Source organism: Chanodichthys erythropterus, chromosome 7, assembly GCF_024489055.1.
Source record: "Chanodichthys erythropterus isolate Z2021 chromosome 7, ASM2448905v1, whole genome shotgun sequence".
In the NCBI taxonomy this organism is placed as follows: Eukaryota; Metazoa; Chordata; class Actinopteri; order Cypriniformes; family Xenocyprididae; genus Chanodichthys; species Chanodichthys erythropterus.
Window position 1 is genome coordinate 31,550,351 of NC_090227.1, and position 26,218 is coordinate 31,576,568.

General features: G+C 36.0%; 3 protein-coding genes across 4 annotated transcripts in view; 2 read left to right on the forward strand and 1 right to left on the reverse strand.

Annotated features, from left to right (window-relative positions):
- Nucleotides 1-4,913, reverse strand: part of btbd11b (BTB (POZ) domain containing 11b) — an 80,906-nt gene extending 75,993 nt beyond the window's left edge. The window contains exons 1-2 of one of the 2 annotated variants that reach the window (XM_067390180.1): nt 4,852-4,913; nt 1,736-2,942 (exon numbers count right to left, since the gene is read on the reverse strand). In XM_067390180.1, coding sequence (XP_067246281.1) covers nt 1,736-2,600 — 865 coding nt within the window. In that variant the 5' untranslated portion in view covers nt 2,601-2,942; nt 4,852-4,913. Of the gene's footprint in view, nt 1-1,735; nt 3,231-4,851 lie in introns of those variants that run through there. The other variant, XM_067390181.1, reaches the window with a different exon arrangement.
- Nucleotides 4,914-5,543: 630 nt separating this feature from the next.
- On the forward strand, nt 5,544-18,279 carry cry1b (cryptochrome circadian regulator 1b). The gene is made up of 13 exons (XM_067390184.1): nt 5,544-6,272; nt 11,153-11,261; nt 11,375-11,517; nt 12,500-12,684; nt 12,770-12,858; nt 13,849-13,989; nt 14,119-14,430; nt 14,595-14,746; nt 14,879-15,081; nt 15,223-15,324; nt 16,278-16,370; nt 16,483-16,533; nt 17,327-18,279. The coding sequence occupies exons 1-13, from the start codon at nt 6,115-6,117 to the stop codon at nt 17,410-17,412; spliced, it is 1,824 nt and encodes a 607-aa protein (XP_067246285.1). The 5' UTR covers nt 5,544-6,114; the 3' UTR covers nt 17,413-18,279.
- Nucleotides 18,280-19,157: 878 nt separating this feature from the next.
- On the forward strand, nt 19,158-22,782 carry zgc:153031. The gene is made up of 6 exons (XM_067389232.1): nt 19,158-19,289; nt 20,052-20,101; nt 20,220-20,325; nt 21,622-21,748; nt 21,833-21,948; nt 22,103-22,782. Exons 1-6 carry the CDS (start codon nt 19,183-19,185, stop codon nt 22,179-22,181), a joined length of 585 nt encoding a protein of 194 aa, XP_067245333.1. The 5' UTR covers nt 19,158-19,182; the 3' UTR covers nt 22,182-22,782.
- The last annotated feature ends 3,436 nt before the right edge of the window (nt 22,783-26,218 follow it).

The window sequence follows — 26,218 nt, forward strand, 5'->3', positions numbered from 1 at the left end:
CCGCTGCAGAAGAAATCCCTGACACCCAAAGCTCCAGACAGTAAAGAACCTGCTGTGTACTGGGGCAGCCTGGTACAACTAGAGCCGTGTCATGCTTGGGCTTCCAAACACTGCTTCCATTAACGCACACACACACAAACATACACTGAAATACCCCTCGGTGCTTGGCACAAAATACACACAGGCACATAAACACACTCAAAGCAGACCACCTCTGCAACTGAACCAACTGCCTCCACATCTAAACCACAGCAGGACAGGCTGGAGGAAGCTTGCAGATTGCATTATGGAACGCATGTAATGCAGTTATGCATATTCAAGCAAATTAAGAGGTTGTGTAACAATTGCATGTCTAAAATGTATGCTTATTCTAACTGTAACAGAATTTACAGTGGAAGAAGGCTCTATGTTTCTCAAAATAAACCCCTAGTGCAATTAAAACAGCTCTCCAGAGAAGAACAAAGGGTGGGCTATTATCTGGCATCCCATCTTGAAACCACCCTTGAGGAAGAGATGTACCTTACTATGGAGGAGATGTAATCACCTCGTAATTAGTTTGTTGAAACGCTCACCTCTTAATCTATACAAAATGAGGCATTTCAACAGAGGTGAGAACACTCAGTAATGGGATACTTACATCTGTCTGTTATACACTAAAACTAATCTGAGATTTGCTTGTTTCGTCATTCATCGAGACTTTGCTTGATATATGGTATGTATAGGTTAGTGTGTGTGTGTATATATATAGACTACTGTAGAAAAGCCCTTCTGCCAGGCAGCTGTATTAAATCAATGACATCATCAGTGCTGCAATACTGTCAGGTCCACATTGTTGCGCAAGCATTATTGGAAGTTATACATTGAATAGTCCCTTAGCTCCAGGGTCAATCACTTGGATTATGTTAACTACAGCCTGGAAACATTCTGGTTGGCACATTCATAAGTACCATAACTGTATAAATGATACATTAAAAAGAACAAGATGGTACTGTGAGCTGATTACCCATGGAAAATGCAGCTAGAGCATGGTATTAGAAATGAACCGCTCCCTAACACATAGTTATACACAAGGCACACACAACCAAACTATGTCTAATGTCTAATACGTACAAGTACACATAAATCAAAGCACATCCCAGGAAAATTAAGTTACATCTCACATATCTGAGGGCCAAAAATCTTAATAACTGTCTTTATGCACATTACTTTGCAATTAAGGTCCATATTCTGTCATTTATTATTTTTTAACAGTTATTCAATCAACTCATTAAATCCCATTCATGTCCTTAACAATAAAACAGAATGAGCAAATTTATTTTTTGTGCATGTAAATGCAGCCACTTGCACATCATCTTCAATAGCCTGACATTTCACAAATATCTTTAACCTGAATATTGGCATAATCTGGTATTTGCAATCAGGGTGATGCTTGCATAACCGGAATATATGGCCAAATTCTGATTAATATTGTAATATTCTTGTGCACTAAACTCAGTCATTGAGGCAGTGTAATAATATATGCACAGATGATGTCAGACTCTGGGCAATGGGCCTAAAAGTTAATGTCACTGACTGAATAAACATCATCGCCGGTTACGATTTTTCCACCACATTACAATAATTAAAATCTGAAACGAACGTGAGGCATGAAAACAAAGTGCCCCCCCTCTCCCAGAATAAAACAAGCAATTAATCTGTTAATCTTGTGAGACTGCTTTTGAAGTGCAAAACTTACCATTGGCATTTTTCCCACATGTGAGATGCTGATAGGGTAAGAGGAGGCCGTACAACTCCGAATCATTGCTCAGAGCCTGCTCAAAGGATTCCAGTGTAAATTTGGGGATCCCGTTATCCTTCTCCACCACCGAGCTATTCAACACCCGGGTAAAGACCTCTCGGAAGAGGCTCTCCATACACGCAGTCAGGTATATAGCCGCATGCTCGTGGACGCGCACCGCGACCCTACTGTCCACCATCCACCTGAAGAACTTCCCCACGGAGAAGACCAAGCCGCATCTCTCCGATTTCCCCCGGCTGAATTTATCCTCGGTGCTCATGTTGTACATGGAAAGCGCGCTGAGCGACGCGGCGATGCAGTTGACCGAAATGGTCCACGACAGGATCATCTTGATGGCACTTTGGACTTCGTATTTGGTGCACTTGCCGTAGCGCAAACTCAGCCGCTGCGCTTCCCTGGCGATCCTCACCAGCGCGCGGCTCACGAGCGCGGAGAGGCGCGCCAGCAGATCCGCGGACACGGTCCCGAACCTCAACTCTTCCTCCTTGTTGAGCGCGTTCTCCACCTCCCCGAGGCTCCAGGGCACATCCTCAAGCTCGGGAAGTTTCGCACAGTGTCCGGAACACTCCAGGGTCTCGCCGTCTTCGGCCAGGACGGTGTTGACGGTGTCTAGGCTGTTGTGTCGACTGCGCATGGAGTCGGTCAGATGCCAGCAGTGCCCTCCATGCGCATAGGAGATGTGCGCCTCGGAGCAGCACAGAGACAAGCTGGATGACCTGAAGGAGTCCGCGGCTCCACCGTAACCCGAATCCAGCGTCAAATCCTCCAGGGTCCTCACTACGGATTTACCCCTTTTTGCCATAACTGCACTTCATATTGTCCATAAGGCTGAAAGCAAGGGGAAACGTTGCTTTGCAAACAAACGCCACTGCTTGACGGCTTTATTCTACCCACTATGCTATTGGAAATGCAAAGGCGAGTTTCCAAATTGTTGCGTTTACTGTTGAAAATGCGCCCCCAACTTTGAAGGAGCAGTGGTGTTGTTATGGCACACACCAGTGTGTTTGAAGGCTGCGAAGCGTCAGTTGGAGGAGGAGCCACGTACAGTACTGCATCCAATACGCTGAAGGGACCATTGCTGCGTACAGTTGCTTTTGAATGTGCACGGCTCTGCATGATGTACTTCTGTTCATCTGGAGATCCCCTTAAAAAAAAAAAATGGAGATGTCAGTATAAAACTAAAACTTCCATTTTGACACCCACTTGCATAAAGTGTTAACCATAATTTCTGAAGAATTTCCTCGTGTTATGATACAAAGGTCATTGCAGATCATAGATATATAGATAGATTTGTACCACTATGATTTTCCTTTAAAATGTAAAGTGCCATTTAACTATATTTACTTCCGACCTGTTCATTAAAATCCACTTTTTCCAGAACTTTCAGTTCTCTTAAACTATATAGTTTAAAACTATTTTTTTACTCTGATCAGATAAAGCATTCCATTTACTGAGAATTCCATCAGTAAATCAGCTGTAATTGGTCTCTGGAGTGAAAACAGAGCTTTAGATCTAGTGGTCTTAAGTGGCCAAAACAAACAGATAGACTTTATACAACTAGTAGTCAGCATGCATGAAACTGCTCCGATCCAGTAGACCAAGCAGGGCAGTATGTTTGAGGGAAAAAAAGCAAGGGATCAAATGAACACCTGTCCTCTCTTCCCCATTCTCCCTTTCAGATGGGGCTTAGAGTAACGAGATTCCTGTTCATTAATAATGAAGAGTATGCATAATATATTAGTCATCTTGAATGGAGGGTTCTTGTGAACTTCAGTTCCAGAGTCTGTAAAGGTCATATGTTTTCTCAATGTAAAACTAAAGATAAAGGTGGTGCATCAAGCACCTCTTATTTAGCTTTGACTAATGTAGTAAGTAAGTATTTGACAAAAACACACATTAAAAGAGTTCAAAATTATATCAAGACTTTTATGTTTAAAGACTGAAGATTATAGTATAAGTCACTGTATCATAAGAAAGCATAACGCTTTTCGACTTGAAATACACTATATAAATATTTCCAACTTTGATAAAGTGAGGACCATATTTAAGCTACTCAACACTGACCTCTTAGGACAGCACTCCTTCAGAAACCTGAAACTAAAAGGGATATAGGAGTTTGAAAGCTGTTTTTGCCAATAGTAATTTTTTTCCTTAATGAAAGGCACTGACCCTCATAGTTTCGTAACAATTCTATTTCTAATCTGATAATTAATGTGTACCTATATCATAATCAACGAGTATCAGATCAATGATATACGCTTGAATTTATAGCATGTTATCGTGGTAGACTGCCATCTAGTGTTCAACAAAACTTACTAAAAAAGAAATCGTTTTATTCACTCAAACTGAGCTCAGATATGAGTCATTAGTATTACAATTAAACTCATTCACTTGTCACTAATTTTATAAGGGATGAAAGATATAGGTAATCAAGCTGGTTGACATTGACCATCCATAATTTTTATCAGCAGTAATGTAGTATCTTTAAAAGATAACCTGCCTCATTTACTTTATTGTATGTTAATGTTTTCAGTATCTAAAGGCAAGTGCAAACCTAATCAATAAACTAATTATCTCTTGGATCAATGTAGTAATTCCCATTGTGGATTGCAGTGTTTTTTTTTTTCTTTTTCTTTCTCCACATACTATGCTGATGCACTATGCTCCAAATGCACTGGTGTGAGGAAAAGTAATAGCAGATTGAAACATGATACTACATGATGCAACATATTATGCTACATTAATATAAAACAAAGTGATCAAACATTTCCTCTGTTATTGCTCAGAAAAAAAAGATATACTGTACATGTCGACTTTTATGACAACATGCATCAATTGTAGAGCATATGAGTTACATTCTATGGGGTTAGTATTAGTCTTTACAGCAAATTTTACATAAAACAATTGTAAAACACAAAACAAGCCATAAAACAACAAATATATAAAATGTTATGTAAAAAAAAAGGGGGGGGGGGGGCATTGTTTTGGCCATATTGAAATAATAAATCATACAGGCTTTAAAAAAAAAACTTTTAATACATATGACAACTTACCCCGACCAGGCATTTATGACTGACACTGAGAACACAGTCCTGCCTTCACTTTGTTCACTTGTTGTTGTTTTATCCATCTACAACAAAAATATGACGATATTGTTATTTTTTGGAGGATTTTGCACTATAGGTGTTTAAAACCAACAAACAAAAGTACTGCTAGGAAAAAAAACAAAGATATGAGTTATCGGATTCAAAATCTTATAAAGTCCTCGTGACAACTAGCCTCGGTCAAAACTAAATAGTTTATTATGTATTATATATTATTAAATTGCTACTAGTTTACATTAAAGTTGAAGTGAAATCGTGGCCATAGTATTTTATACACTTGAAGTGAATTACTTCCTACCACGAGCGCACAAATATTTCTCATAACAAAATCATCTGTTCCCTTGTGCCTCAGTTCATGTGCCTATCCGGGTACTCACACACTGTCCAATCAGAATTGAGCAGTAACATGGGCATAACAAGCTTTTCCTATGTATTTATCAAAACGCACTCTTATTTTAACTGGTCATTTTGTATCGTGGTCAATGTTAATCGAGAACCTAATCTAACCAACCTAATCTGTGATGTTATCACTGAAAGAAAAGTGCGGGGTTGCGCGAGCACACCGCAGAAACGTGATGTGTGCGGGCGAATCTGACCAATCAGCTGCGTAGGTGCCGATTTGCGTCAACGAGTGGGTGGAGTCAACTAATGGCTGACGGTTCATGGGGTGAATTAAAATTGACATCCAACTAAAGGACAACAATCGTGTGAACATTCGTGTCTAGTCGACGCTCGTGTTGTTATATGGACAGAGAATGTACGCGTACATGTGGATATAATCTGAAAACACATTTATTTAATGTTTTAGGAAGAAGTTGAACGGCTGTTGTTTTTTCTGTCTTCGCGTGTCCATGTTGACGTTCGCGTGCTTTCTTTGTTAGGATTTTCCTGTGCGTGTTTTTATATGTTACAGTAGTGTTGTGTGTTTTGTCACGGTGTATATTCTGAACACACTTCAAATTTGCTGAGGCACGCGCGTCGTGTCAATCACAGGGTGTGTAAAGCAACTATATGAATTTTCGCTGTGTGGTTCAACAGTTACAGGCTCAGAGGTCCAGCTTCAACATGGGAAAAGTTTTTCTTGAGCAAGGCTGAAGAAGACGTCACCGGATCTACATTTTTTACCTGAATTGGGAAGTCTGGGTTTACAAGTTTGGGAGTTGCCGGAGCATTCGGGATCTCAATAAGGACTGCAGTACATTTGGAGCAGCAATGGTGGTCAATACGATTCACTGGTTCAGAAAGGGCTTAAGGCTCCACGATAACCCATCACTGCGGGACTCTATAATAGGAGCTGATACACTGAGATGCGTTTACATACTGGACCCCTGGTTTGCAGGATCGTCCAACGTGGGAATCAGCAGATGGAGGTGAGTTTCATTTGGCTCAGACAGAGGACAGAGGGGATCAGACATCAGCACTTATGATAAGCCAAGCTGTCTGTACTTGTGTTTATACTACTTACATGTTATAACCAGTAAGTAATCCAGCAACAACTAGTATATTTTCACTTTCCTTATTAACTATTCATTGGGGACTAGTAATTTAAATGACAAGTGTCTGTTAAATTAGTCACAAGTCCTTTGCTAGTACTAGGCACCAATATTATCAATATTAGCTATTGAATTCTATTGCATTCTATGTTTCATATAATAAGTAGTCACTTCAGACTAGTATGTATTCCCGTTGTTGATGGTACATATTCCAGTATTACTAGTAATTACTCATAATGTACTAATATGTATTACAAGTACTGTATACTAGTATCCATGCCTTGTAAAAATGTATTCAAATAAGCACTAGTAAAGTAGAATAGTTACTTGTGACTATAAATATGTGGAAAAACACAGATCAACATAAAATTCAGTGGCATACATGATTTTAATGTGTAATTTTATTTTTATATATAAAATATATATATATATATATATATTTTATATATATTTTATATATATATATATATATATATATATATATATATATATATATATATATATAATATCATAAACTTTTTTTATACATACATACATACTGTGTGTAATAAATATATATATATAATTAGTCACTATTCGATTACCAGCACTACTATTAACAAAATATAGATATTAGTTAATTTTATGGAATAGATGTTAAAACATTAGTGATGATGATATTTGCATGTTTTTTTTAATATGTAAAAAGTCTTCGGATGAGATGAGCTGAATTGAGGGCAGGTCTGCATTTGAATGGTGAAAATTATCTCCCATGATCTCTTTTACCTGTCTTTTTGTTTCACAGGTTAAAAATGAAAAGCTCAGTATCTAGCAGAGTTTCTGTAAGCTTTGCTGTTTATAACTTAAAATCTTAAAATTGCCAATTTTATTTTATTCTCCTTTTTTAAGTCTTTTAGCTGTAAGACCAGCTTACTTTTAAATAAAAAATAAACTTGTCAGCCATGAGTAGCCCTATTTTAAGTAGTTATTTTAAAAACCATTAAATTAAGTTTAGGTTGGTCTAGGTAAGTTTTGAGTAAGTTCATTCTATAAGGATTAATAGAGTAAATTCTTACTATTGCAATAAGAAACTGCTAATGTTATGGCCTGTTGTTAGTGCTGGACGGATGTACTGTGTGGTGGGACATCCTTGTGGGATAATTCCTCATAGCAGAGTTCTGATGTAACATACAGCTCAGCCACCTCTCCTCTCCCTCTGGTGCAGGACGTGGGGAAGTAGGTCAGTGTGTCAGTAGAGATGCTATTACCTCATTCCCCTTTCGGCACTGACGTACTTGTCCTCTTCTTTCAAACCTACAGTGTGGCACCACTCCTTTATGGTCTCTAAACTATAATCAAAATTATAACCCACGCAAAGGCAGGTCACGTGTAGGATGTCACACTCATTTGTACTGTGCCATCTTTACAATGCAAAGGCAGCACAGAAATTTCATCTGAAGTGATAATTTATGCAGAAGCATGATTTCAGTTTAAATATTTAATATGTAAATATTAAATCTGAAAATATAAATTCTTAATTATTAAATGTATGCCATGTCATAACAGCCACAGGTTTTCAGGATATTTATAAATATTTCACCATATTTAAATCTATGTAAAGTACTGATCAATTTTTTAAACATATTTAGTAAACACTTAAGGGACTGTTAAACAAAAAAAAAAAACACTATATCTAGTGCTCAATAGGTTTATATATGTCTTATTTAGCATTCTTTGTTAATATTAACCTAACACAAAACTATGCGAAGCCCCCAAAAAGAGCACCATGAGAAATGTCCTCTCACCGTCTGCTGCGGGAAACTCCACGTCATTTATTAAAAGCGCGCACTGCAGTCGGAAATGCTTGTCAATTGAAAACAACAATTTCCATCATGTTGGATTCATTCAATATTATATTGTTTGGAATTACTCAATAAGAATAGATAAATCCTTAACGACAAAATTGAGTAGATTTTGTTACAGACAATTTTAATTAATTTTAACACAAATTAAACAAAAAACAAGAAATTAATTTTTTAAAGTTTACATATTAAATTTCATGAAATCTACAAACCCACAGAATGACTTTTTACCGTGAAGACTGTGTATAAATTTGAATGATTTTATTTAATTCTACAGAATTGTACAGTACCAATCAAAAGTTTATGGTAGGTAAGATTTTTTTCTCTTCTCACCAAGGCTACATCTATTTGATCCAAAATACAGTAAAAAATAGTAATATTGTGAAATATTATAACAATTTAAAATAACTTGTAATTTATTCCTGTGATGCAAATCAGAATTTTCAGCAGCCATTACTCCAGTCTTCAACGTCACATGATCCTTCAGAAATCAATATGCTGATTTAGTGCTCAAGAAACATTTCTTATAATCAAAAAACAAAACAAAAAACATGATTTTGGGGGAAACTGATTTATTATTTTTTCATCATTCTTTGATGAATAGAAAGTTCAAAAGAACAGTATTTTTGAAATAGAAATCTTTAGTAACAAATTTATTTTACTGTTGATCAATTTAATGCATACTTGCTGTTGCTGAATTAAACTATAAATTTCTTTTAAAAAATAAATAAATAAATAAATTAATTAAAAATTTACTGAACCCAAACTTTTAAACAGTAATGTATGTCTTCTTTTTTTAAGGTGCCCTAGATTCAAAAATTGAATTTACCTCGGCATAGTTGAATAACAAGAGTTCAGTACATGGAAAAGACATACAGTGAGTCTCAAACTCCATTGTTTCCTCCTCCTTATATAAATCTCATTTGTTTAAAAGACCTCCGAAGAACAGGCGAATCTCAACATAACACCGACTGTTACCTAACAGTCGGGGTGTACGCCCCCGATATTAACATATGCCAGCCCATGTTCCCAACATTACAAAAGGCATTAGACAAGGGCAGAACGTCTGGATGTGCACAGCTGAATCATCAGACTAGGTAAGCAGGCAAGGACAATAGCAAAAAATGGCAGATGGCAGATAACTGACATGATCCATGATATCATGATATTTTTAGTGATATTTGTAAATTGTCTTTCTAAATGTTTTGTTAGCATGTTGTTAATGTACTGTTAAATGTGGTTCAAGTTACTCTGACATCGTTTCTTACTGTATTCACAGAGACAAGAGCCGTCGCTATTTTCATTTTTAAACACTTGCAGTCTGTATAATTCATAAACACAACTTCATTCTTTATAAATCTCTCCAACAGTGTAGCATTAGCCGTTAGCCACAGAGCACAGCCTCAGATTCATTCAGAATCAAATGTAAACAATATAACAGTATACAATACTCACATAATCTGACGCATGCATGCCGCATGCATGACGAAAACTTTGTAAAGATCCATTTTGAGGGTTATATTAGCTGTTTGAACTTTTTTTATGTTGTTTAAGGCAAGCGTGAGCTCTTGGGGCGTGGAGCACCAGATTTAAAGGGCCACACACCCTGAATTGGCTCATTTCTAATTATGCCCCAAAATAGGCAGTTAAAAAAATTAATTTAAAAAAAATCTATATGATATTTTGAGCAGAAACTTCACAGATACATTCAGGGGACACCTTAGACTTATATTACATCTTTTAAAAAAAAGTTCTAGGGCACCTTTAACAAGGTAAAATTTGTGCTTAAAAACACAGAACATTTGCTGGTGTAGCATTCTTCCGGTTTCATTTAATGCTGGCTTTTGTAGCACAAGCCAAAATGTGTTTTCATATGCAGATGAAATTGAAATGGCCTTGACCTGAAGGCTGGGATGTGCTGTAAAGGATCAGACGTTTCGAAGAAAGGTTGCAGACAGGCTCAACTGGATGCTACTAATACACAGCCCCACAAGAGGGAACTCTAGTCTGCTGAGCACACAGCTCTAGCTCAGACAGGATTATACCCTTATTACACGCTTATTACATTATAAATTCAGTACTGTGTGTGCAGCCAAAAAGAAAATCATGCATAGTATTTTAAAATGTGTCCAGTGTTAATTTCATGCTTGATTAATTTGTGCAGCAGCAATTCAGGTATAAGGTAGACTGGGTCATTCAACAAAACAGTGACTGTTAAAATAAGGTGAAACAACTGAAAACCCCACAGTCTGGAAAACCTGGATAAATGAGGTAGACTCATTTAAGGAGTGCAGTTAAAATTTCAAGTATTTTATAAAGAATATATTTTTCCAGTTATGCCAAGCTCTGAAATATTTTACTGGGTAGAAATTGAGAGTAAAAATTATTTTAAAAATCTTATGCTTAATCCTCATCCAGTAAATCACGAAGACCACTGAAAAGTCATGCAGATTCATTGGAATAAAAAGAGTGGGATCCCAAAAGATCATTCAGCTCTTAACAGAATCTAGGAGCACCCATAGATTAGTTTTGAAAACAAAGCTTGAGTTATGGGGCCTTTGCATGTTGTTGTGGACAATGAGGGGCTTTTGGTACTAAAAAGCTTGAGTAATAACACTAGTGTACCATACTAAGAAGCAAAGTTTATTTCTGCATAGCATATTTATTAGGCGTTACACTAGTATTCCATTCTGAACACAGCCAATGTAATACAGAATGTAAGTAGTGTGATTTTTTTCATACCGATAGTTTGTTAGTGCCCTCTGCTGGACTCTTGCTTTGACTGCAAGGTGGTCAGAAAAATTCCTCTGCTGTTGCTGCAAGAAATTAAAATGAATGTCTATCTAAAGTATTGTTTTATTTGCTCATCACTGACTGTTGAGATTAAATGTTGAAGGATTATTCTTTGTGTTACAGGTTTTTGCTGCAGTGTCTTGAGGACTTGGACGCCAGCCTTCGCAAACTTAACTCTCGCCTCTTTGTCATCAGGGGACAACCCACAGATGTCTTTCCAAGACTATTCAAGGTCAGCGAACAGACTGCCTAGAGACTAGTCAACTGTTTTCTGTAAAGCCGTGCTCTGTGTGTTTATCTGTGCCACTTATTTGATTCGCTTCTCCCTCTTTTTTTTCTGCATAGGAGTGGAAAATCAACCGGCTGTCATATGAGTATGACTCCGAGCCCTTCGGGAAGGATCGTGATGCAGCCATTAAGAAGCTGGCCACTGAGGCAGGGGTGGAAGTCTTTGTCAGGATCTCCCACACACTCTATGATCTGGACAAGTGAGTGTATCTGTAATCATTGCCATATGCCCATATGACTCCCACATAGCTTCCAGCAGTCCTGTGGGAAGTTGTTACTCATCATGCCTGATATTTAACTTTTTATTGAGAATGTCATGCAGACAAATATTGAGAGATCACACAGATGCAGAGTTATATTAATCTGTCATTTGAATGTCAAAAAGTGCTTAAAATACAAAATATTCTAATACTAAAATAAAAAATACAGAATGCAGACAAACCACAGTATGAATATACATCGTCAAGCCAGCCACAATAAAAATATTGGTGTATGATGTATATAAATTATTTGACAAAAAGTAAGAAATTGAAAATAAATATGAAAATTTAAAATGTAATAACGTCATATAATATTAAATTATTAGAATCTTATTGATAATAAAACACTATTTAAGTACTTTTATTCATTACATATCTTCAGTTTTGTACTTTTTTTGTAATATAATACAAAAAAAATATGAGAACTAACATTTAAATTGTTATATTAAGGAAATTCTTATAATATTGATTATTAAGTTTCACTTTTGTTGTCTGTTTCATATTTAAGTTTCAATTTCTGAATTTATGTTTACAGTAATACTAGATATTGAGGTTTGAGACCTAAAAGAATGGTGGTGAATAAATTGTATGCTTCACCATTAATTTGTATCTTTCAGTTGTTCATTTGTTTGTTATATTGCCTGTCACTTTTTTATTTAAGCAGGGTTTGATCAAAGTTTTAATGTAATTTTATATATATATATATATATATATATATATATATATATATATATATATATATATATATATAATATATATAATTTTGCTTGCGTGTTCAAAAGCATGGCAGCTTTTGCTGTATTCAGAATCATGCAACTACTTTTTATTTGCTTTGAATTTTGATATCATGACAACACTAAAATCCAATAATAGTGTTTATATATCCTAATCTCTGACTCATGTGTTCTTTCTATGTCTCTAGGATTATAGAGTTAAATGGAGGACAGTCTCCTCTCACCTATAAACGATTTCAGACGCTCATCAGCAGAATGGATCCTGTGGAAATACCAGCGGAGACCATCACGGCTGAAGTCATGGGAAAATGCACAACACCCGTCAATGAAGACCACGACGACAAGTTTGGCGTACCTTCACTGGAGGAGCTCGGTGAGACTCCCGTGTTCCTTAACTTTGCATATGTGTACATGTGTCTGTTGCGGATGAGATTTTGAATCAGTATATGTGGCTTCAGGTTTTGAAACCGAGGGGCTGTCATCAGCTGTGTGGCCTGGTGGAGAGACTGAAGCTCTGACTCGTTTAGAGAGACACCTGGAGAGGAAGGTAAACATCCATTCATACATTGTCTTACAGTTATGTATTTTTGCTTTGTATTACGCCATGTTCATTATAATGATAATTAACTAAAAATGAATGGAAACAAGTCTTTCGTATGAAATTAAATAACAAGTAGTACTTTAGGTATCTTGTTCATCATACTTACTTACTTATGAAAGTAACAGAACTTTAATTTCATCTTGTTTATTAGCAACAAAGTGCATGAGCGCATGATCATGCGATATCTGCCTTTGATCTCGTAGCTGTCTGATCCACTATTAGAAGAGACAGCTGTCCATCTTGAATGCATTTGTTTCACTCCTCCTCATTGTAGCCGCCTACTTTCGTCCAGATTTCAGATGGCATGTCATGTCGTTCTAAAATTTTCATTCCACTTATTGACTGTAAAGAGGGAGAATGCCGTCCCAGCAGTCCTTGCCATAACTCTTATCCACAGATGCCCAGAGCTGCACAAAGCTTCACATGTTTGTCGTCTCCTAATCAGAACCCAAAATAGATACATTTTAAGCCTGCTTTTTAAAAAAAGAAAGGAAATGATGGCAGGATGGTGGTTAGTATGCGCCAACGGCAGTAAACTCTGTATATTCGTGCAGTGTGCGCATGTCAAAAGATCAATTCCGTTTTGAGGCTTGTGACATAAACACTCACATCAACCCAATCACTTTATTTAACATTTATGTAAACAGTATGTTCAGGTTCATCAGTTGGAATGATTTGAAACATTGAAACAAGAAGTTTCCATGTAAATTTAACTATTGATAATTATTAAAAAAATGTCTTTAGCACTAAATCAGCACATCAGCTTGATTTCTGAAGGATCATGTAACACTGAAGACTGGAGTAATTATGCTGAAAATTCAGCTTTGCCATCAAAAGAATAAATTAGTTAAAAAAAAATCAAATGTTCAAAATGTTTTGAACTGTAGTGAATATAAGGTTGTGTATGAAATGGTTTTTTTTTTTTTTTTTTTTCAGGCTTGGGTGGCTAATTTCGAGCGTCCCAGAATGAATGCTAATTCCTTGCTTGCCAGCCCCACAGGCCTGAGTCCTTACCTCCGGTTTGGCTGCCTCTCCTGCAGACTTTTCTATTTCAAACTCACAGACCTCTACAGAAAGGTAAAGAGTACAACACTGTCTTACTCTGACGTTTAAGGCACTATTCATCATTGTGATAATTGATTGTAAGATCATAAGTGGCTGACAAGTTATTCTCATCCTTGTTTTTCTCTGGCTTTTCGATCACAGGTCAAGAAGAACAGCATCCCACCACTGTCCCTTTACGGTCAGCTGCTCTGGCGTGAGTTCTTCTACACGGCTGCCACTAACAACCCACACTTCGACAAAATGGAGTTCAATCCCATCTGCGTGCAGATCCCGTGGGACAGGAATCCCGAAGCTCTAGCAAAGTGGGCAGAGGGCCGGACTGGTTTCCCATGGATTGATGCCATAATGACCCAGTTAAGGCAGGAGGGATGGATCCACCATCTGGCCAGGCATGCTGTTGCTTGCTTCCTCACACGTGGAGACCTGTGGATCAGTTGGGAAGAGGGCATGAAGGTACTGCCATCAGTAGCTATGTTTCCATCCAAAGTTGCAAATTTAAATTAGGTGCAAAATTGGAATATCGTATTAAAAAAAATGTGTGCTTTATGTGAAATCATAAAATGTGCATAAAATCTTACCCTCTAGAATGTATATTGATATCATATTTGTTTTCAAAGGTGTTTGAAGAGTTGTTGCTGGATGCAGACTGGAGTGTCAACGCAGGAAGCTGGATGTGGCTTTCGTGCAGCTCATTCTTCCAGCAGTTCTTTCACTGTTACTGTCCGGTGAGCTTCGGTCGACGTACCGACCCTAATGGAGACTATATAAGGTGCCACTCTTAACCCTTACTTACTTTTATTAATATTTAGTTCACTTTAAATTACCAGTTTGGTTAAATATTTTCAAAATTGAAATTATTGTCTTTGAAAGTTGTTGTTTTTTATTATTCTTATTATTACAGGCGCTATTTGCCCATATTGAGGGGCTTCCCTGCCAAATTCATCTATGACCCTTGGAATGCCCCAGAAAGTGTTCAGAAGGTCGCTAAGTGCATAATTGGAGTGCACTACCCCAAACCCATGGTTAATCACGCTGAGGCCAGCAGGATAAACATTGAGCGTATGAAGCAGATTTACCAGCAGCTGTCCTGCTATCGGGGCCTTGGTAAGAAAACTCTTTAAAAATCAGGTTTAACTATTAATATTTACTTTTACATGAGAGTCCATTTGTTGATTGATTTGTCAAATTAAATGCTGCTGTTTAGTTGTGAGAGGTTTTAATGGATCTTCTCGTAATGCTTGTCAGGGCTCCTTGCAACTGTTCCATCCAACACAGCCAACAATGGAGATGGTAATGGAGCAGCTCCTTCTTCAGCAGACAACACACAGGAGAGCACTCACATTACAGGTATGACAACATTCACATTGTCACGCATCTTATATTTCATCTCTGTCTGTACATGTCTGATATTGCACTCTTAAAATAAAGGTTCTGTATGGGCATTGATGGTTTCATGAAGAACCTTTAACATCCATGGGATCTTTCCAACTGTTCACTGAAAGGTTCTTTGGGAAACCTAAAATTGTTCTTCTATGCCATTGCTGGGGCATTGCCCCTTTTGGAACCTTTATTTTTAAGAGTGTGCTGACAGATTTAGCTCTAATTTAGGATATTAGGTTTTTCATCACCTGAACCCCACACACTTAAAGTATTTTCTTGAAGTACACCCTGAGATTTTAAGTTAATATTTCAAAAATATAAATTAGGGGTTAAGCAGATCGTAGTTGATCCGTGATTCCTTACGGACCAGGCCCTAAACATGTTATTCATGATTTTAAACCATTTTAAGCGCAAGAAGAGGTGAAAGAGAACTCAATTCTATTCAAAATACCAGTCTCAGTAAGTATTCTCGTAAACACAGCAGCACGGTTATGTCTTAAATGAACGTAAATAGTTGAGAAAGAAATCGGATGTTTATCATTATATTGGATCCGTGCATTAGGTCACCTAATAAACCTACTGCTGTCTGTGTCGTTAATGTTAATCAAACTACAAAATGGCTTTAACTAAGATTTATCTAAATTTCATTTATACAGTGAACACTAAAGTGTTATTTTACATTTACGCTTAATTATTACATTTCTGTACCTGAATACTACAGTTAGACTTTATTTGCAACTTTGTTATATTGCATTGTATCTATGGTTGTAATGAATGTATATTTAATGTACCCCTGTTTTTGTGAAAACCTGCTCAAGTTTTGTAATATTGTGCACTTTTATTCATTATGTGTATTATTGGCAGTTTATGTAATTCCAGTCACATTTGTGCTGTTGAAATATTTACCCTTTATTTAACAGTGCACCCATCACCCGCAATTTTTCAGCCTGAGTTCCCACTTTTCACAGTGTCATGTGATCAACAGCCTGTCAACAGTGTGCAGCCACATCCAGGTGAGTATTGACACAGATGCTTGGATTTTGCAATAAATAAATGCTGCTTACATGTCAAGTGTGAACCAGTCCTTAGGCTGCTTGAATACAATTCTGTTTCTTTCTAAACCAGGGTACTCAGGTGGTGGTATGATTGGACAAGTTTACAAACAATCACAAAGAGGTGAGTTTTGTCCAAACCGTCTCAGAGGACTCAGATTTTTCATATCAAGCTATTTTGAACCACAATGCAGCTTTGTCTCACTGTGGCATAAAATTTAATTGAACGACTCCATACTGTGTTCTTTGCTGTTCTCAATGACAGACTTGTTTAAACACACACATCTTCCATTGAAAAGAAGGGCTTACCATGTTTCTGAGGAATTATATGTTGATGAAAGCACATACTTTTCAAAATCAGTGCTATTCATCTAAGGACAGTTACACTACTGTTCAAATTTTTTGGGGCGGTAAGATTTTCCAAAAATGTTTTTGAAAGAAGTCTTTTATGCTTACCAATGCAAAAACAATACAGTAAAAAAAGTTGAAATATTATATTTTTATAAAATAACATTTTTCTATTTTTAATATATTTTAAAATGTAAGATTCCTGTGAATTTTCAGCACCCATTAGTCAGTCATTCAGAAATTATTCTAATATGCTGATATTTCAACATTTCTTCTCATTATCAATGTTAAAAATGGTTGATATGCTTAATATTTTAGTGAAAACCATGATGCTCTTTTTCAGGATCCTTTAAAGAATAGAAAGTTCAAAAGTATTTATTTGAATTTTTTTGTCTAAATAAAATCTTTACTGTCACTAAATTAATGCATCCTTACAGAAAAGTTTTACTTTAAAAAAAAAAAAAATCTTACTGACCCCAAACTTTTGAATGCAATTGTGTTTTCCATGCCACTTCATCCATAATGACATAAAAAATATAACCTCACATGCTGTTTTTTTTTCTGTTCAGGAAGTGCGACGAGTACTTTGAAGCGTCATAGTGAAGAACGAGTATCAGAACATGCATTGAAGATTCACAGGCATGATAGTAACTAACCACTACAGAAGCCAGGAAATACACACACCTCTCTTCAGTCTAGTGATGGGACCTGTAACACGAAGGACAGCATTATGCCCGTTATCAACTCCTCCATACTCCACTTTGCCCTTTATGCTTTGGCATGGTGACATTCTGCTTGCAGAGCTTGAGTTAGCATTGAGGTCAAGCCTGGTGGCCCAGGAAGCTGTAAACTAAGCTGTAAGCCGTTCAAAATGACATAATATATGTTGTTTCAGCATTTGAGATGTCTGTTTTTTGCAAGCTGTATGTTGATAAATTGTGGAGGAAAATGTTATGTAGTATTTACGCAGTCCAACTGTCATACATCGGTTGCTCTATTCAAGTCTGTGTATCTATCATACCATTTGATGTCCATTTGTGCAATGTTGTCTGATTGTTTTGGCAAGAGCTGTGTTTTAAACAATTCTATATAATATTAAGAGGATTATATTATATAGAGAATGAACAATTGAGAATGTTTCAACTAGTTGCTATTTGGCAAGTCAAAAGTTTGATCTAAATGTTCAATTCTAATTTATAAATAGACACATTAACATGTCTGTTAAGGTCAGAGCAAAAATCTGTATATTTTGTCAGATTTTTGCTTTTTGTAATGGAGTAACTATATCATTGAGGCCTGTGGCTCTTAAGCACAAGTGGATTTGTTTCAAGACAATTACAGGGAAACAAGGCCTGCTATTGTATATAAACATATACTGTAAGTAATTCAGTTTACAAACCATTGTACATAACGTCTTTCTTGATTATTTACAGACTCACTGTTATATTTTTTTATATGAGAATACTTTTTCTCTTTTTTGGGTTGTTGTAATGTGTTCTTTATAAATCACCATTAAAAGACGATAGACCTGTTAGTAAGTTGCAGTTACTATGTTCATCAGTAGTCACATGTAAAATAGTATTATTGAAAATATTGAATTTTCTTAACATTCATTATCAGTGTTGGCTAGTAACGGACCACATGTAATCTTCTTTATGTATCAGATTACTCCCCAAGAAAACACCCTATTACTACATCTTAAAATATAGATATTTAAATTTTAAAATATAGATATACAGTGAAGAATATTAAAAGTAATGCAGTCCAGAAATATGTGGTTTACAATATACATTGTTCAAAAGTTTTGCCTAGGTAAGATGTTTTTAAAAGAAATCTCTAGTGCTCTCCAAGGCTGCATATTTAGAAATATTATTGTAATTTAAAATAACTTATCTGTATTTTAATGTATTTAATGGTAAAGCTGAATTTTCAGCATTATTACTCCAGTCTTCAGTGTCACATGATCCTTCAGAAATTATTCTAATATGCTGATTTGGTGCTCAAATATATATATATATCAGTGTTGAAAACAGTTCTGCTGCTTAATATCTGCTTATTATTTTAAAACTAACATTTTTTTCAGTATTCTTTGATAAAAAAAAAAGTAACGCATTTATTTGAAATAAAGAAAAGAAAGAATTCGAATATTAGCAAATAATACTAATAATATTATTAATAATAATTAATATTAGAAAATTAATACGAATTTTATTTAGTTTTTTACATTGTTTGTACTTGTGTAAACACCATTTATTATAATCAGAGCCACTCCCATTGGATGTCACATGGTGAACCAAACACATTTAAAAGCCCCATAATCTAACTGGGTTTGAGGTCGAGAAGGATGCAAACACCTCATCCAGCCCCATGGACGACGGTAGTTTGTAACATAAACCAGCTAAGCTGCTCTTAGTGAAAGTCGTAAATGATGAACATCGAGAGGGAGGAGATGCGCAAACCAATCCGGCTCATCGCGGCTGCCTGCAGTGGTATGGGCATAGGAAAGAACGGACAGCTTCCCTGGAGTCTTCCGTAAGAGATACCCAAATTATAATAATTAGTCATTTAATCCAGTTGGAATATATGTATTTTGCAAGCTATGTTAGACATGAATGACATGACGTGTGACGAAAATTTGAGCGGAACACTCGAAGTACACTTTGCTGTCTCCTTACTTTTTTAGCATTAGAGGCACAAATATCATGTACTGTATGTTGTGAAACAAACTAGATAAGCCATATAAAGTGTTTTATAACATAAAAAAGCCTAACATGCTTATTTTAAAAACATCAAATCTCTGTATCACCTGTCAGAGAGGTCTTGACCTTCTGGACTGTATACAATTGATTTTTAGGTCCTATTTGGTATCCTATTCTCGGAATACGCCATTGACCTTTAGAACTCTAACTGAATGTCATTGTCAGCAGGTTTTTGAATTAGAGGAGTGGAAACTTTGAGCCCCCCAATGCCCGCCCATTACAAATAAGAGATAACAGCATGCAGACAGATAGCATATATAGGCAATTAGGATTTTTTTTTTTTTTATCTTTCTGGTATAGAATATTGTGTTGGTATATTCAGCCTTAAATATTAAACAGGATCAATGCATGCAGGATAGCCTTGGTTCAACTCTGTTTTAGGCACACAAACTTTCTTCTTTGAAAGCTATAAACACTTCAAAGGTATTTGTCATGCAGTTCAAATTGCATTTTGCACACTATGCAGTTATCAAAGTTCAATTAATATTTATCCAAATGGCACACAATATGTCTAATGTGCTCATGTTGTTCACAGAAAAGAATTTGAGTTCTTTCTGGATACAATTACAGCCGTGTCAGCACCTGGTAAGGGGCTTTATATTTAATGTTTGGTTTGATTTATATTGTAATTGACGCTGTGATCTTAATTTGTATAGTATGAAGAAAAAAATAAATGAAAAGATTTTGTTCTGGTGCACCTCAGGAAAGAAGAACCTGGTTGTCTGGGGCAGAGTCTCCTGGTTCTCTTGTCCTGAGAGGGTCTTCCCTTTGGCCAATTGCATCAATTTGGTATTAAGCAGGAAGCTGAAGTAAGCATATTCATTTATAAACAATTTTATGCATCTACACTTCTGTTAAAAAGTTTGTGGTCGGTAAGAGAAAAGAAATCAATAGTTTTCTTCAGTAAGGAAGCCGTAAATTGATCAAAAGTGAATTTTACAAAATGTTAAATGTATCACAGTTTCCATAAATATATAAAGCATCACAACTTTTTCTACATTGATAATAAGAAATGTTTCTTGAGCAGCAAATCAGCATGATTTCTGAAGGATCATGTGACATTTAAGACTGGAGTAATGATGCTTAAAATTTCAGCTTTGACAGTAATTATTACATTTTAAATATATATTAAAGGGTTAGTTCACCCAAAAATGAAAATTCTGTCATTTATTACTTGCCCTCATGTCGTTCCACACCTGTAAGACCTTCATTAATCTTCAGAACACAAATTAAGATATTTTAGTTGAAATCCGATGGCTCCGTGAGGCCTCCATAGCCAGCAATGGACACTTCCTCTCTCAAGATCTATAAAGGTACTAAAAACATATTTAAATTGGTTTATGTGAGTACAGTGGTTCAATATTAATGTTATAAAGCGACGAGAATGTTTTTGGAGTGCCAAAAAAACCTAAATAACGACTTATTTAGTGATGGCTGATTTCAAAACACTGCTTCAGGAAGCTTCAGAGCATAAATGAATCAGCGTGTCGAATCTGCTGTTCAGAGCGCCAAAGTCACGTGATTTCTGCCGTTGGCAGTTTGACACGCGATTTGAATCATTTAAGCCCCGATGCTTCCTGAAGCATTGTTTTGAAATCGGCCATCACTAAATAAGTCGTTATTTAGTTTTTTTTTGGCGCTCCAAAAGTATTCTCGTCGCTTTATAATATTAATATTGAACCACTGTACTCACATAAACCGATTTAAATAATTTTTTAGTACCTTTATGGATCTTGAGAGAGGAAGTGTCCATTGCTGGCTATGGAGGCCTCACGGAGCTATCGGATTTCAACTAAAATATCTTAATTTGTGTTCTGAAGATTAATAAAGGTCTTACGGGTGTGGAACGGCATGAGGGTGAGTAATAAATGACAGAATTTTCATTTTTGGGTGAACTAACCCTTTAAAATAAGTTTTTTAAATCGTAATAATATTTCACAGAATTACTGATTTGACTGTATTTTTCATAAATTAAATGCAGCCATGATGAGTTTTTCTTCTTTCAAAAACATTGACTGGCCATCTGACCCCAAACTTTTGAACAGTACCGTATGATTTCTGTTTATTTACTGTACATCAAGTTTGATTAATTTGCATCACTTCAGTGCAGAGCCTCCACATGCCCACTATCTGTGTAAGGATTTTGGGTCGGTAATTCGCCTGGTTTCTGAGCCTCCTTTATGTCACATTGTGGAGACCATCTGGGTTTTAGGGGGCCCAGAAGTGTATAAGGTGAGAAGCCTGATTTATGTAATTTACTGTTGTAAATGTTCATTAATACAGTAATTTAGTTTATAATGTAACTGTGTTATTTAGGAAAGTCTTGAGCATCCATGGTGTGACCTCATCTATCTCACAGACATCATGGCCGACTTTGACTGTGATGTGTTTTTCCCAAAGTTTGACCGCAACGTTTTCAGAAAACAAAAAGGGTAGGATTATCCTCTGATTTATTCATTTTGTTTCAAAGATAACACTTATATGCATTGTAATTGGTCTCAGTGCTATTTTATTACCACTGTAATACTATAATAGTTTATTCTGAATCCAGAAATGTATTTTTATGGTATATTTTCTTTATATAAGCTTTCCTGGAGTACCAAATGAAATTCATGAAGAAAATGGTATTAAATTTCAATTTCAAGTCTTCAAGAAAGAAGCTTAAAGCCACGAGGACTGGGAGTCCAGACTGTCAAACATGATGCTGGGTCTGTTTGATGTTTACAGTATTTTACAGCATTTTATTGGTTTTAATACAGTTATGTCAGCTTTGTAGAATCTTAACAATATTGCACAGAAGAACACTTTAACTCAAAGGCTCTTAGCAACTAACTGGTGCTATTTCATCAATTTTCAAATCACAACCATTTCGAAGCAGCTAGTTCTTCATATAAACCCTATGAAGATCATTTCCCTAATCTTTTTTGCTCAGTTATTACATAAGAAATCACACCACACATGATGTGAAACAGCAGATGGACTCAGACAATGCTGTCAGTGATGAGCAGCACTTCACTCACGATTACACATGCAACAGTTTATGACCACTCACCAGATCCACTGTTACTCATCTCACCGTCACCATGGTGACAAGTGAATCAAAGGATGGGACACAGTAGGAGGCATATATGGTTTGTGTGTACATACCATCTGCTGTGTGAACTCAGTGCCTTACTGCAGTTAGTATTCTTTTTTTGCTGTATGTGTGTGTGCTTTATAGGCAGTTCTCAGTGATGTGTATTTAACTATTTTTTTGTTAAATTTAATCTTTGGTGCTATATTAAAGTTCATTTCTAATCCAAATTACATTTTTAAGTGTGAAACTTTATGACCAAAAATAATAGGATGATGTTTTTTTACATATATATATATATTTGAATAAATGCTGCATGTTCAGTGTACATTGACAGTGAATGACTTTCCCCACTAGATGGAGTCAGCAGCTTGGAACAAAAAAGGTTTTCAGTAGGGTTAAGATCTGAAGTTTGGGCTGGCTATGACACCTTTATTGGCCTGGCTGTGTGGCATGGAGCACTGTCCTGTGGGAAAAACAAAGGTCTCAGTTCCGACTCTCATTACCCACAACTCATTACTCTTGAGCAAGAATCGCTCCATTGGCTACACTTCACATCACTTTGATAAAGTTACCCAACAGCAGTGTAAAAGACTGGTAGAGAGCATGCCAAGACGCATGAAGGCTGTGAATCAGGGTTATTCCACCAAATATAGATTTCTGAACTCTTTCTAAGTTAAAAAATTAGTATTGTGTTGTTTGAACACAATACTAATTTTTTTCTTTGCCTTATTCGAGGTCTGAAACATGGCATCTTGTTTGTTAATTTGAACAGTTGTCATTTTCTGCAAATAAATGCTCTAAAATGTCATATATTTTTATTTGAAATTGGGAAGAAAAGTTGTCAGCAGTATATAGAATTATAATTTTTTAATTCATTTTACTCAAACATACATATAAACAGAAAATCCGCACGTGTATACATGTATGTAAATGTAATCATATTTGAACCCCTGGGTGTGTGTGTGTGTGTGTGTGTGTGTGCATGTTTTTGTGACATATCAGGACACAAATGTGTATAATGACATAGATATTACAAAAAGAGGTGACTTATGAGGAACATAACCCCATGTCCCCACTTTTCAAAAGGCTTATAAATCATACAGAATGAGTTTTTGTGAGAAAGTACAAGTGTGCACAGTTTCCTGTGATGGGTAGGTTTAGGGTTAGGGGTAGTGTAGGGGGATAGAAAATACAGTTTGTACAGTATAAAAATCATTACGTCCATGGAATGTCCCCACAATTCACAAAAACAAATGTGTGTGTGTGCAGTGCTCAGTGTAAATGAGTACACCCCCTTTGAAAAGTAACATTTGAAACTCTCAATGAAGTCAAAAACAATTTCCAAAATGTTGGCAAGACTACGTTTTATATAACATGCAAAATGCAAAAGGTGATGCAAAAATGAGTTCACCCCACTGAAAGTCTCTGGAGCAAAGCTAAATTTTAGACTACAAATGTCTAATTTAACAAGAATTCAACCACAGCTGAGTCTAATTATTCATTACACAGGTGTCCAGCAGACATTTGACTAAGTCTGTTAAACCCCCTTCCCATTTCATGCTGTCAGCAATGGCACCACATGGAAGAGAAAAGTCACAAGGCCTGAGAAAGAAAATCATTTCTTTACACCAGAAAGATGAAGGCTACAAGAAGATCAGCAAAGCTTTACTTATCAGTCAGAATACTGTAGCAAAAGTGATACAAAAATGTAAAAAAGATGAAACTGCAACCATCACACAGAGACATCCAGGTCGTCAAGTTAACACCTCGACAGGAGCGTCTTCTGATGAGAAGGGTTGAAGAAAATCGGCATGCAAGTTTACTGCAGTTATCTTAAGAAGTAAAAAGCCAAACTGGGGTGACTATTTCCCGTGACACAATACGGCGTACACTGCAGAGGAATGGCATGCATGGGTGCCGTACATGAAAGAAGCCTCTCCTAAAGCCCAGGCACAGAAAAGCCCACTTAGAGTTTGCCAGGGCCCATGCTGACAAAGATGAAGACTACTGGGACTCTATACTCTGGAGTGATGAGACCAAGATAAATGTTTTTGGAACTGATGACTTCAAAACTGTAAGGCGTCGCAAAGGTGAGGAATACAAAGAAAAATGCATGGTGCCTATTTCTTTATTTATTTCTTTATTTCACACACTACATCATTTTAAAGACACAATTAACAATAATTAAGAAACATGGTGGTGGCAGTGTCCTTATGTGGGGCTGCATGAGAGCTGCTGGTGTCGGGGAGCTGCATTTCATTGATGGCATCACGAGTTCACAGATGTACTGCTCTCTACTGAAAGAGAAGATGCTACCATCACTCCGTGCCCTTGGTCGTCGTGCACTTTTCCAACATGACAATGATCCTAAACACACATCTAAGGCCACTGTTGGATTTCTGAAGAAGAACAGGGTGAAAGTGATTCAGAGGCTCCTGATCTGAACCCTAATTGAACACCTACAGGGAATTCTAAGGAGACAAGTTGAGCATCATTCTCCATCCAGCATCCAGTCTCTAATAGAGGTCATTCTTGAAGAATGGAAAAAGATAGATGTTGCAAAATGTCACCAACTTGTTCATTCCATGCCTAGAAGACTTGGTGCTGTCATTAAAAATCACGGAGGCCATAAGTACTAGATGTAATAGTTTTTGTTATACAGTACAGTCCAAAAGTTTGGAACCACTAAGATTTTTAATGTTTTTAAAAGAAGTTTCGTCTGCTCACCAAGGCTACATTTATTTAATTAAAAATACAGTAAAAAAACAGTAATATTGTGAAATATTATTACAATTTAAAATAACTGTTTTCTATTTGAATATATTTCACAAAGTAATTTATTCCTGTGATGGCAAAGCTGAATTTTCGGCATTGTTACTCCAGTCTTCAGTGTCACATGATCCTTCAGAAATCATTCTAATATGCTGATCTGCTGCTCAAGAAACATTTAATGTGTACAATTGTACAAAATATTTGTGTACAATATTTTTTTTCAGGATTATTTGATGAATAGAAAGTTCAAAAGAACAGTGTTTATCTGAAATCTAATCTTTTGCAACATTATAAATGTCTTTACTGCCACTTTTGATTGATTTAATTCATCCTTGCTGACTAAAAGTATTAATTTCTTTAATTTCTTTTCAAAAAAATAAAAATAAAAATTCTTACTGACCCGAAACTTTTGAACGGTAGTGTATAATGCTACAGAAGCTTTGTATTTCAGATAAATGCTGTTCTTTTGAACTTTCTATTCATCAAGGAATCCTAAAAAAAAGTACACAACTGTTTTCAACATTGAAAATAATCATAAATGTTTATTGAGCAGCAAATCAGCATATTAGAATGATTTCTGAAGGATCATGTGACACTGAAGACTGGAGTAACGATGCTGAAAATTCAGCTTTGCATCACAGGAATAAATTACTTTGTCAAATATATTTAAATACTACACAGTTATTTTAAATTGTAATAATATTTCACAATATTGCTGTTTTTTTACTGTATTTTTAATTAAATAAATGTAGCCTTGGTGAGCAGATGAAACTTCTTTTAAAAACATTAAAAATCTTAGTGGTTCCAAACTTTTGGACTGATATATATATATATATATATATGTTAAACTGACA

Excerpts from the sequence above, each read along its gene's own strand:
- cry1b (XM_067390184.1), top strand. The coding sequence starts at position 6,115 with ATGGTGGTCAATACGATTCACTGGTTCAGAAAGGGCTTAAGGCTCCAC. Across the intron at positions 11,262-11,374 it reads TCTTTCCAAGACTATTCAAG|GAGTGGAAAATCAACCGGCT; the intron begins GTCAGCGAACAG and ends TTTTCTGCATAG. Across the intron at positions 15,082-15,222 it reads GTCCTGCTATCGGGGCCTTG|GGCTCCTTGCAACTGTTCCA; the intron begins GTAAGAAAACTC and ends AATGCTTGTCAG.
- zgc:153031 (XM_067389232.1), top strand. The coding sequence starts at position 19,183 with ATGATGAACATCGAGAGGGAGGAGATGCGCAAACCAATCCGGCTCATC. Across the intron at positions 20,102-20,219 it reads TACAGCCGTGTCAGCACCTG|GAAAGAAGAACCTGGTTGTC; the intron begins GTAAGGGGCTTT and ends GGTGCACCTCAG. Across the intron at positions 21,749-21,832 it reads GGGGCCCAGAAGTGTATAAG|GAAAGTCTTGAGCATCCATG; the intron begins GTGAGAAGCCTG and ends TGTGTTATTTAG.